Consider the following 13,587-nt stretch of genomic DNA (forward strand, 5'->3'; position numbering starts at 1 on the left):
CAAGGAAATAAATATGGCATCCTCCATATATCTCTCACTTCAGTTGTCCTTTAAGTCTACCTGGATGCATACACATGTCCAGTTTGAGCTACAGTAACTCAATCTGGACATATATACATGCCCAGTGGTGTTGCAGCGGGGGCACGTGTATGCAACCAAAGCCAAAATAAAAGCACAGAGATTTTCTCAACAAAAGTGGAATTTCCCCTGAAGGAAGTTACAGATACAAAAACACAGCTGTCCAGGCTGGTCCCTTCCAGCAGATCAGACAACAATCTATGTCTGCAGAGACAGCCAGCTGACTGGGAAACCTTGTCAAGCAATCCTGGGCGTGCTGAAGTCCAGGTACCCCCAGGGCAGCTGGTGGGTACTTCTATATCAATAAGGCTTTTACTTCATGTTTAATTGGAATTGTATCATTTCAGTTTATCGCAATAAAATAAAAAATAAAAAGTCTTCAAAAGAAAACACCTATGATGTCACCACAGACAGTTTCATCAGAGCTGTAGATTAATGTTAAAGTTAACTAAAATACTAAATACCACATATATTTAAGTAATTACTAGCAAATAGCAATACAAAGGCTTTTTTTCCCCCATCTTTTCATTTGCGTGAAGAAAAAAATGACAGAGAACAGTTTTCACTGTGGGTATTACTATGGAGGGTTGTGCCCAGGACATCCAGCATACAGAAACAGACCTCACTAGCAATAAAACTGATTAAAATGTGTTCAGAAAGCAGAAATATAGCTTCAAAGAGTGTGTATATAACTCATCACCTCCAGTTCTGTGTGTTTCTGAGTCTTTTTGCTCATGCAGTCTTAAGGTGGCCACACACGATACAATAAAATGATCCGATTTTACAGTAATTCGATAAAAACGATCGTATCTCTCGGAAAAAAATCGAAAGTTTTTTTTTCATTCGACTGAAAAATCCGATCGGATTTCCCGTTTTTTTCGATTAAAATCGATCCGGAATGCCAGATATTTCTCTTCAATTTCTACTAAAGATTGTATGGTGTGTGTTGGATTGTTCATTTATTAATATACACACCCTAGCAATTTTCTCTGAGTTTTCAATCATTTTTATCATAATTGACGAAAAAATTGGACATAGGTGTGTGGTACATTGGTCATATTTTTGAAATGTTACAATCAGTCAGAAAAATTGATTGCAATTCTTAAATTGAACAGATATTTAAAAAATTGTATGGTGTGTGGCCACCTTAAAGGTGGCCACTAACAATACAATCTTTTTCATCCAATCTTACCATTCCTATGTAATATAAGAGACTGCCTATCATAAACATTCAATATATTTACTCAGATTACTCTTCTACTATATAGATTTGGTAAGATTGGGTAAAAAACAATGGATCGTTCGTGGCCACCTTAAAGAGGAACGTCAGCCTAAACAAACATACTGTCATTAAGTTACATTAGTTATGTTAATTAAAATAGATCGGTAATATAATGGCTTACCCACCCTGTTTTAAAAGAACAGGCAAAGGTTTGTGATTTCATGAGGGCAGTCATCTTTTTGGTTGAAAGAAGGTGACAGGGAGCATGAGACACAGTTCCAACTGTCCTGTGTGCTGATCACCTAGGCAACGAGAACAACATCATCAGAAATCCCATCAAGCTTTGCACAGCATCAGGGGAAAAAGCCCGGGCAGTTTTCTTTGATGAGGCGGAGCTTAGCTAAAAATACAGCTAAAAAATGAGACTTCTATAAGAAAAACAAAGTTCTGATGCTGTGAAACTGTTAAAGAAACACCAAGCCTTTTCAGTTCTGCCGAGTAGAGTTTTAGTCTGGAGGTTCACTTTAAAGTAAACAGTGTTTACAGCTAGGAACAGCCCATTCTGAATGGGAGATTGTAAGCTTCCAAGTCTGACAGGAATAAATGAAACATTCCTCTTTAAAAACCTTTTATATTTGCAAAAATCTCACCTGTTCTTATATAATCTGTGATAAAGCAGTGTGTGTGAGCAGGGCAGAAACAAACAGTAAATCAATCCTCTGTGACTAGTGACAGAGAAGTGTAACCTTCCCACATGGTATGGCTCTAGCATTGATGCCGACTCTGTTACAAGCTGTAATTATTTCACACAGGCTAAGCTGAGAGACCTGATAAAAGCTTGCTAGTGATGCTGGCTAAAAGCTCTATAGGTATGTGGTGTTTACAGAAAAAACAGTTCCTTTGATAGTTGTTTTTTTTAACAAATAAGATGCTTTACAAAATTTGAACAGGAAATAGCTGTGAAAAACACTGAATAAGTGGATTCTGGGTGATTTCTCACGGAGTGCATATTGTATGGCAGTGCAGTGGGTACTGGACTGCTGCAGGTTGGGTGTCAGGGCCCTCCACTGTCAGATACCAAGTGAGCTATGATCTGTGTGAACTACCTATAATCCTTTTCTTCAGCCCCCATGGAGTCTGGATGATGGTGAAGCGCGTAGGTCAGAGCCAGTACACCTGATGCAGATCACATGTACGGAAGCAGCTGGAGCGCAGAGGGACTTGGAGACCGTGGGGAATTGGGAGAGCGGGACGCTGCCCATGGTACCGACAGCGTCTGTAAGTTGCTGGAGTGCCAGAGTAGCACTGTTTTGATTTTAATTGAGCAAACATATTGCGCAATGAAATTTTATCTGTTTTATTGAGGAATAAAGGCTGTTTTATATTCTATTACTGAGAATGGATTACTGATGTCCTAGTGAAAGATACGTGCCAAGCAAGAGATCCACCAGATAGAGCGGTGGTTTGTATCCGGTGAGCCTGCCTGTTTGTGGGGTGGTGGGAGCACAGCTGAATACACGGAGTGGCACCTGCACTGTGTGGCGAAACATGAGTGAAGCCAAAAAGACTGTATTATTAATGAGCACCTTAGTAGATTCCTACCTGGATAGATCGAATTAAAAAAAAATGCCTGGAATAAGTGAATTTATAAAAGTCTAGCTTGACACCCCTAAACACTTGTCCCAGGTGAATAGGGATGGCTCTGCCTAGGAGAACTCATGGAGAAGCATGTGATCAGTTTGATCAGCTGATCAACTTGTAAGGTTCTGATTTGCTGTGTTGATTTCCTGGTTTAACACAATCATGTTCAGCAAATCGGAGCCTTGCACATCTATCAGCTGATTAAACTGATCACATGCTTCTCCATGAGTTCTAGGCAAGGGCCATCCCTATGGGTCAGTAATTTAGGAAGTGTTCTGTCCAGAGGATAAGTGTTACAGCCTGAAAACTCAACATTGTTAAGTCTAATCTTGCACAATCCCATGATAGGTATATGTATGCCAGACTACAACAATAGCAAAATCTAACATAACATTGTTTTCAGTGCCGAGCACCCACTGCTGTCACATCTGCCCTCTCTATGGTATGGATTCATTATTGAAGATTGCTGATTGATACAACGTGATTGGTTTGTTGACAACGATAATAATACTCGCTACAGTGCCGGACATACTCTTTCCTGTTCCCTAACAAGATTGTAACATTAGTGGACTCCTTTATTGTTAACATACCCAACCAATCAATTCATAGATACTGAGCAGCTTAATTGAAGGAAAGCGTAACTGGACAGGTTAGTCAGGCAAATGCGAGGGGGGGTGAAGGCAGGTGGAGGGGAAAGACTGACATCCGCCAGAGATTTATTGCATTGCATTTTATTAATACAACACTAGAAGTATGATCAATTCAGAAAAAGAGTTTTTAATCAATCCAGCAGAAATCTGTCTGAGATTAAATGGATAATCATTCAGCGAGTGATAAAGAGGGCTCCTATGTCCCCAGAGTGTCAAGTGCCCATTTCTTGGTCACTACCATCACAGATGACCTGCGGTGGGGGGGGGGGGGGGGAAGAACCCAAGCATAATCCAGAAGAAGGTTTAGCAGAGACTATTCTTCCTGAGACAACTGAGGAAGTTTAGTTTGCCGCTGGAACTGTTCTCCTGTTTTTATACCGCAACCATTGAGTCTATCCTATGCTCCTCCATTGTGGTGTGGTACGTAGGTGCATACGCAAGCGACAGGCTCAAACTCTAAAGAGTCATCAACGCTGCAGAAAGGATCATAGGATCACCCTTGCCACCTCTGGACCTCTTGTACACCATCCGATCGAGGTCAAGGGCAAACAGGATTATGAATGACCCCTCCCACCCCGGCAGGCACTACTTCAGCCTCCCCTTTGGCTGCCTCCTCCGAATCATCTACACCAGACATAGGAACTCCTTTTTTCCCCAAGCGGTCCTTTTCCTGAACTCGTAACCACTCTCTCATGTACAACCCTCCAGCTTTCTAGGCTCACTTCCAATCATATGCTGTATATCACATCCAGTCTGTCTCAATGTCAAATTCCTGCTGTATTGCTGTGTTGTTGTTGTTTTTTTTTGGGGGGGGGGGTTGTTGCTTTTGTTTCTTTTCTCGTTTATTTCTTGCGTCTATGCCGTGTGTACCATGAATAATTCTTGGCAAATAAACTCTGAATCTGAATAGGAAAGTAGCATTATCAGAAACTGGCAATGGTAGGATCCATTCTTTCAGATATTTTATAGAAAAGAAAATGAGCATCTGTGCATTTATAAATGGGGGCTACTCTCCAAGTATTTATCTGCTCAACATGTTTGATAAAAGTGTTCTAAATTTTATTATGCTTGAACAGCAATAAAAAAATGTAAAAAAAAGAAAGGAAAAGGAGTCTGGATTTCTGCCGGATCAGAAAACATTTTTTAAATCACAGTATAAAGGCAGGGCTCACACGTGTACATGTGGCAAACATTCATATTTTTGCCTGCATTTCTTTTTAATTTGTTTTAGAGGCTATGGCCCGTATGCAATTAACCTCCCTGGCGGTAAGCCCGTGCTGAGCTCGGGCTATGCCGCGCACGGGGATTTCTCAGGCCCTGCTCGGCCGATTTGCATAATTTTTTTTTTTGCAACACGCAGCTAGCACTTTGCTAGCTGTGTGTGCACTCTGATCGCCACCGCTCTGCGCCGATTGTCCGCCACTCGGCGCGCCGCACCGCCCCCCCCCTCCCAGACCCCGTGCGCTGCCTGGCCAATCAGTGCCAGGCAGCGCTGAGGGGTAGATCGGGACTCCCAATGACGTCACGATGTCATGCCGCCCGTCGCCATGGCGATGGGGGAAGCTCTCCAGGAAATCATGTTCTTTGAACGTGATTTCCTGATCGGAGATCGCCGGAGGCGATCGAAGAGGGTGAGGGGATGCCGCTGGGAAGCAGCTATCATGTAGCGAGCCTTGGGCTCACTACATGATTAAAAAAAATAAATAAATATAAAAAAAATAAAAACTGCTCTGCTGACCCCTGGCGGTTTTTAATAGACCGCCAGGGGGGTTAACTTTTTCTCCTAGGAGATAATTTTTCATTTACTTTTCAAAATATTTTTTTCCTACTTTGCAACTGAAAAAAATACCAGAAATAGGTGAAAAGGTGCTAAAAAATTATTTTGAGTATCATCTAGCTTGCTGGTGGTGTAAAAGGCATTTTAATTACAAGTTGTCAAAATATCACCTAGGAGAAAAAGTTAATTGCATATGCGCCAATGGCCCTTAGGCCTTGTTCACATTATAAATTGGCAGCACTATCGCAAGCGCTGAGTGAATTATTGAGCGATTTTGAAAGCACTTTTCGAAACGCTTTCACAGCCATTTTTGCTTAGAAAAGAGCTTTTCTAAGCGCTTTTGTGTAGCGGTTTTTATTCACTTCCTGACGTCAGTCAGGAAGTGAACTCTTCGCTACGGATATGAATAAATATAATGTACAGTATTTATTCACTAAAAGCGCTTGGAAAAATCGCTTTTCCAAGCGCTTAGCGATTTCCCTATCCTTTCTGTTGAATCTGAAAATGGTGAAGGAGCCGCATTTACGATTGGATAGAAAGCTTATCGCTTATGTGAGAACACCCACATAAGCTAACATTGCACAAGCACATTTAAGGTGTTTTCTAAAACCGCCAGCACTTAAAAATAAGCAAAAAAACTTATAATGTGTACACGCCCTTACTCGCTTTTACCCTGAGCCTTCTCCTATAAATTCTCAACACTCCAATAATAGGTGAAAAGGGTAATGTGAGATTTATTTTCCTGCATGCTGGGGGGTTAAAGGGCATTTTATCGATAAGGCATGAAAATGTCACCTAGGAGAAAACGTAGGAGAAAAAAGGATTTGAATAAGTGCCTGTGTGTTCACATATGAAAAAAAAGGTTTGCGTTTTTCCAACGCAGCGAAAATTCAAATTAGAAAAGAAGTGCTGAGGTTGGGACTTTTTAGGAGGAGTATAAATGAAGTACTAGTCTGATGAAACCCAGAGGTTGGTGAATAGAGTGAAGATAAAGGTTGTCTAATATGCCATTCACTTGTCTTAAAAACAGAACAAAGGCTATTCTACACATGAACAAAAACTCAATTGGTGCTGGCATCCCTACTGAAATGTTTTAAAAGAAAGAGCAATCAAATGACCAATGAGACGTAAATCATTTCTCAGTGCATTCCGATTTCATGTAAAGGTTATGCAGCTTGAACTTGGACCAATAAAAACTGACAGGACATTATTCTGATTGGTAAAATTTCAAGATGCATAGGATTTACATATAATTTGAATGCAAGGAGAAACTATTTGCATATCAGTAATCATCCCTAATTATCAAAACCCAAATCAAGGGAATATGCTGAATGAATCTATTATTTAGTCACGCTGTAAGGCATGAGAGGGACCGCAATACAAGGATAATATGTTTACACCAATACATTCAGGGCTGGTCCAGTGTTAGGCCTGGTGCACACCAAAAACCGCTAGCAGATCTGCAAAATGCTAGCAGATTTTAACGCTTTTTTTTATTTTTATGAGGAGTTTTGCGGATTGCTGCTGCGGATTTCTGTGTAGCATATTTCATATATTGTTACAGTAAAGCTGTTACTGAACCGCTTCTGTAACAAAACCGCCTGGCAAACCGCTCTGATCTGCCGTTTTTCAGAGCGGTTTGCGTTTTTCCTATACTTAACATTGAGGCAGAAACGCCTCCGCAATCCAAAAAATGCCTCACCCCGAGAGGATTTGTTTCTGCAAAACGCCTCCCGCTGTGGTGTGCACACCCCCATTGAAATACATTACCCTAGCGTATCCGCAAAAACGCTCAAAAAGCCGCTCGGTGTGCCCCAGCCCTTATACAGTGGGTTGCAAAAGTATTCAGCCCCCTTGAAGTTTTCCACATTTTGTCATATTACTGCCACAAACATGCATCAATTTTATTGGAATTCCATGTGAAAGACCAATACAAAGTGGTGTACATGTGAGAAGTGTATCGAAAATCATACATCATTCCAAACATTTTTTACAAATAAATAACTGCAAAGTGGGGTGTGCGTAATTATTCGGCCCCCTGAGTCAATACTTTGTAAAACCACCTTTTGCTGCAATTACAGCTGCCAGTCTTTTAGGGTATGTCTCTACCAGCTTTGCACATCTAGAGACTGAAATCCTTGCCCATTCTTCTTTGCAAAACAGCTCCAGCTCAGTCAGATTAGATGGACAGCGTTTGTGAACAGCAGTTTTCAGATCTTGCCACAGATTCTCGATTGGATTTAGATCTGGACTTTGACTGGGCCATTGTAACACATAGATATGTTTTGTTTTAAACCATTCTATTGTTGCCCTGGGTTTATGTTTAGGATTGTTGTCCTGCTGGAAGGTGAACCTCCGCAACAGTCTCAAGTCTTTTGCAGTCTCCAAGAGGTTTTCTTCCAAGTTTGCCCTGTATTTGGCTCCATCCATCTTCCCATCAACTCTGACCAGCTTCCCTGTCCCTGCTGAAGAGATGCACCCCCCGAACATGATGCTGCCACCACCATATTTGACAGTGGGGATGGTGTGTTCAGAGTGATGTGCAGTGTTAGTTTTCACTAAGTTTAGTTTTTCCACACACAGCGTTTTGCATTTTGGCCAAAAAGTTCCATTTTGGTCTCATCTGACCAGAGCACCTTCTTCCACATGGTTGCTGTGTCCCCCACATGGTTTGTGGCAAACTGCAAACAGGACTTCTTATGCTTTCTGTTAACAATGCCTTTCTTCTTGCCACTCTTCCATAAAGGCCAACTTTGTACAGTGCATGACTAATAGTTGTCCTAAGGACAGGGTCTCCCACCTGAGCTGTAGATCTCTGCAGCTCGGCAAGAGTCACCATGGGCCTCTTGACTGCATTTCTGATCAGCGCTCTCCTTGTTCGGCCTGTGAGTTTAGGTGTATGGCCTTCTCTTGGTAGGTTTACAGTTGTGCCATACTCCTTCCATTTCTGAATGATGGCTTGAACAGTGCTCCGTGGGATGTTCAAGGCTTTGGAAATCTTTTTGTAGCCTAAGCCTGCTTTAAATTTCTTAATATCTTGATCCCTGACCTGTCTTGTGTGTTCTTTGGACTTCACGGTGTTGTTGCTCCCAATATTCTCTTAGACAACCTCTGAGGCCCTCACAGAGCAGCTGTATTTGTACTGACAGATTACACACAGGTGCACCCTATTCAGTCATTAGCACTCATCAGGCAATGTCTATAGGCAACTGACTGCACTCAGATCAAAGGGGGCCGAATAATTATGCACACACCACTTTGCAGTTATTTATTTGTAAAAAAATGTTTGGAATGATGTATGATTTTCGTTCCACTTCTCACGTGTACACCACTTTGTATTGGCCTTTCACGTGGAATTCCAATAAAATTGATGCATGTTTGTGGCAGTAATATGACAAAATGTGGAAAACTTCAAGGGGGCCGAATACTTCTGCAACCCACTGTATGGTGGATTTCAACTAATTTTTGAAACAGAATCATTCACTTCATCAAGAGATCATGAATGGCTAAGAAGAAGAAATAAAACACGCAATGGGCATGATTCACAAAGCTGTTTCGCCGTTTCCATCTTATCTATGTTACATTTTTAAGCTTCCAAAGAGCAAAAATATAATTAAGGTAAAAAAATAAATATTGAATTGAAGTTAATCGGGAACAACTTACTTTGAGTGATTGTTTTGCTTGTAAATGTGCTGAAAGTTTATTTTTATCAATTAGGTGATAAACAAGTCATTTTTTAGAAGTTTTGTGAATGGAGCCCAATGTGGTAGGAAAAAATAACGCACAAACGTCGCAGAATCAAATGACATACACAAAAATGGTTTTATGTTTCCGCATAGGGGGGCCATGGAGGTTTACTATGAACGCCAGTTGGGGTACATCATGTGTTGAATTATCTGTCCTCAAACGTTTTTCTTGTTTTGAAGACATGAGAATAGTTTATCAGACAAGGATTATATTCACTGTGCTCTCCAACCTGCAGGAATCCTCAAAGCTGTGCTTAAAGTGAGCACAAGGTGAAAATAAACTGATGAGATAAACAATTAAAGTGGGATGCGAAAGTTTGGGCAACCTTATTGTCATGATTTTCCTGTATAAATCGTTGGTTGTTACGATAAAAAATGTCCGTTAAATATATCATATAGGAGTCACACACAGTGATATTTGAGAAGTGAAATGAAGTTTATTGGATTTACAGAAAGTGTGCAATAATTGTTTAAACAAAATTAGGCAGGTGCATAAATTTGGGCACCACAGGAAAGAAATGAAATCAATATTTAGTAGATCCTGCTTTTACAGAAATTACAGCCTCTAATTGCTTCCTGTAGGTTACAATGAGAGTCTGGATTCTGGTTGGAGGCATTTTGGACCATTCCTCTTTACAAAACATCTCTAGTTCATTCAGGTTTGATGGCTTCCGAGCATGGACAGCTCTCTTCAACTCACATCACAGATTTTCAATTATATTCAGGTCTGGGGTCTGAGATGGCCATTCCAGAATATTGTACTTGTTCCTCTGCATGAATGCCTTAGTGAACTCTGAGCAGTGTTTAGGGTTGTTGTCTTGTTGAAAGATTCAGCCCCGGCGCAGCTTCAGTTTTGTCACCGATTCCTGGACATTGGTCTCCGGAATCTGCTGACACTGAGTGGAATCCATGCGTCCCTCAACTTTGACAAGATTCCCAGTCCCAGCACTGGCCACACAGCCCCACAGCATGAAGGAACCACCACCATATTTTACTGTAAGTAGTAGGTGTTTTTCTTGGAATGATGTGTGTTTTTTCCTCCATGCATAAGGCCCTTTGTTATGCCCAAATAGCTTAATTTTAGTTTCAGCAGTCCACAGCACCTTACTCCAAAATGAAGTTAGCTTGTCCAAATGTGCTTTAGCATACCTCAAGCAGCTCTGTTTGTGCAGTGGGCGGAGAAAAGGCTTTCTCTGCATCACTCTCACATACAGCATCTCCTTGTGTAAAGTGCACCGAATGGTTGAACGATGCACAGTGAAGATTATGTTGTAGGTCTTTGGAAACAGACAGCTGCAATCTCTGAGACAGCTTTCTGAATCTTTCCCCTAAACCATGATGGTGAACAATCTTTGTCTTCAGGTCATTTGAGATTTGTTTTGAGACTCCCATGTTGCTACTCTTCAGAGAAAATTAAAAGAGGAGTTGAAACTTAGTTGACCCCCCCCCCCCCCCCCCCAAATACTCTCTCATAATTGGATTCACCTGTGGTGTATGTAGGTCAGGGGTCACTGAGCTTACCAAGCCAATCTGAGTTCCAATAATTAGTTCTAAAAGTTTTGGAATCAATAAAATGACAACAGTGCCCAAATTTATGCACCTGTCGATTTTTATTTAAACAATTATTGCACTTACTAAAAAATCCAATAAGCTTAATTTCACTTCTCAAATATTACTGTGCGTGTCTCCTATATGATATATTTAACTGACATTTTTTATCGCAACAACCAACGATTTATACAAGCAAATCATGACGATTAACAAGGTTGCCCAAACTTTCGCATATCTCTATACATTTATCCTCCTATTCCTAAAAATTACTTCAAGTATCCCATGATTTCCTTTTACATTTAAACAATTACAAAGGTTAAATGGTTTACGTTCTCTAATCAGTGACAGCCTATCAAGTGTTCCAGACTTAAAATACATCAACTATTGACCTTTTATATCTCTCTCCCGAGCTTGGAAGTCATATTCTGCCAGAAAAACTTTTATAACTATAATTAGCTTATCAGTGATGTTTACTATATTGCTCATAAGGTACCAGAGAAGACAGAAGCTGTCACTTTCACACCTAGAAATTAACTCTTTCAGGCAGCAAAATAAAGCAAGTAAAACAGCCTGGTTATTTGTGTTTTGTACTGTGCATACAGTTTACCTCACAATGTCACCTCGGGTGCACTTTAATTTACTTCCCCTAAAAAGTCCCAAACAGACCACCTATCTCTTTTTGCTACAATGAATTAAGGGGGGGGGGGGGGGAGACATTTTCACTCTCACCACCCATAACATATTATTTAGTACAAAGATGATTCAAAATCTGTATTACTGTATATTTGAAGGAACCCACTGAGCTGTCAGCTCTGATGCACCGAACAAAGTAACTATGTTACAGAAACAGACAAGAAATAAGAAACGAGAAGCCACATTCCAAACGTACTAGAAGGTATCTTCTTACGTTAACTTATATCTTTATCATCGCTGGGATTCAAAGATTTCTTAATTTCTTAAAATAAGCCATAGAGTTCTTATATTTTTTTTCAGATAACCCTACAACATACTGTACAAAATAGAAGAAATCTGAAAACATTTTTAGCATGTGAAGTATTTACAGAACATGTGCTCATCAAACTGATATAGTAAGTGTAAGCCACATCATACATTAAGTCTTAAGACAGCTGCATCCATTGTAGCAGCGCTATACTATTAACAGCAGGAGCTATAATGTAATGAATACACCCTGAAAGTGCTGTGCATGCATCCTCTGCCATGCTAAGCTCCTAGTATTTGAGAAAGTGAGAACACATGAGGGGGTGAGTATATCCCGACACCCACACGGATCTCTCAGCACCAGATGTCAGAACGCCAGGCCTTGTATACAGCAAAAATATAACACCATTAACACCAAGCTCCCCCGCAGAAGCTATAAAACCATTTATACAAACACAAATAACTACAATTATTGGCATCTGTGTAACATTGACCATGTGTTTCCCAAGAGGCAGAAATAACTGCAATAATAAACATCTATGTAACATAATGAAAGCAATATGTTTATTAAGAAGAACAAGATGCGATTTAAGGTGTAACTATTGTTAGATGAACACCACAAAACTTGTTTAATTCATTTACATAAACTGGAGGGCTGCTGATAACAATCACTGAATGGATCAGTCTACTATATGCCAGAGGCCTATTCTCACTACAACTGAGGTCATATGGTTGTCTGGAAGAAGAGTCTAGTATCTCCAGGTCACCCCAATAATACAACTCTAGTACAGAATTATAGCCCTGGTCATAAACCACCGGAAATCTCAAATGTCCATGTTGTTCAGAGAGAGCACTCCTTGCGATCAATAAGGGTGAAACCGCTTGATTTTAAGCTTGCAGCGATGGCAAAGCATGCAGAAGCAAGGCGGAAGCTATATTGTACTTACTTTTACATAGGCATAATCTAAATCGTTCTCCATTGCCTGCCAATTAATTCCTAGCACAGAGAATCTAGCGTATTCATATTGCTTTATGCTGCCTTAAAACACAGTGTGAATGAATATGAGCCAGACCTGCTCCTTCCCTTCCCAGACTGACAACACTGGATCATCTGCCTGGGAGGCAGCACTAAAGAACCATAGAAATCACAAACATGGACTTGTGACACGCCATTCCTGGGCTGTGAATTCACTCATTGTGCCCATTTCCTGCAATACACACTCCTTTACATCCCAAATGTAAAAGGCCTAATTGTGTCTTGCTGAGAGTGCGGTCTTGTGACAATCAAAATATTTAAGCCTGGGCAAATCTCTGCACTAATATCCATTAGCAAAATATCTTTCCCATGTCAGAAAACCTACGTAACCTCATATCCAATGACAAACATTGTGATAGACCACAATACACAATTCCCTGAGCCCCTCACCCCCACCCAGCACTTTATGCTGCCTCCCTATTGGCCGATACAGTTATACAAAGAAATGTGTTGCAGGAGAGATGTTGAACAAGGATCATAATTTGCACATCAGGCCATGCTTTTGGATTTCTAAATTTTAACCTGCCACAATGATGCGTCATATACAGTAAGTTACAAGTCATCTAAGTGTATGACAAGAAGCATCTACAGGCCATTTGCAAGAGGTGATCACGCCACTATACTGACCACTACCTGCAACTTGCTGTACAGCTAGGTAAGTGTCATCTATGCTGTAATCTTGGCATACTGAATAAGGTGCTTGTAGATAAACGTTATTAGTTCTGATGCTTTTCCAATGGTAATCACACTTTTGTTGAGAAAAACTTCAGTTGGACTCTGTGTATTGCAATGATTTTAGCATGACCACAAAGTTTTTATGTGTATATAAAACTGGCAAATAAGAGGGTTTGCTGCTAGTCACTGGGTTCGTGGTGTTGTGGAAAATGAACAAGAAAACGCAATTTATTCTGCAGCAAGATGGATGGTCTTATGGTAACAATATTTCC

General features: G+C 40.5%; 1 protein-coding gene across 6 annotated transcripts in view; it reads right to left on the reverse strand.

Moving 5' to 3' along the window:
* Positions 1–13,587, reverse strand: part of MYO5A (myosin VA) — a 251,677-nt gene that overhangs the window by 192,873 nt on the left and 45,217 nt on the right. For 5 of the 6 annotated variants that reach the window (XR_011030300.1, XM_068275461.1, XM_068275465.1 and 2 more), the window contains exon 1: positions 12,552–12,599. The exons of the other annotated variant lie outside the window; for it this stretch is intronic. Coding sequence is in view for 4 of the 5 variants with exons in the window: in XM_068275461.1 (XP_068131562.1) it covers positions 12,552–12,584 (33 nt within the window). In the remaining variant the exon portion in view is untranslated. Of the gene's footprint in view, positions 1–12,551; positions 12,600–13,587 lie in introns of those variants that run through there. 6 annotated transcript variants of the gene reach the window in all.

Source organism: Hyperolius riggenbachi, chromosome 3 (genome assembly GCF_040937935.1).
Source record: "Hyperolius riggenbachi isolate aHypRig1 chromosome 3, aHypRig1.pri, whole genome shotgun sequence".
Taxonomy (NCBI): Eukaryota; Metazoa; Chordata; class Amphibia; order Anura; family Hyperoliidae; genus Hyperolius; species Hyperolius riggenbachi.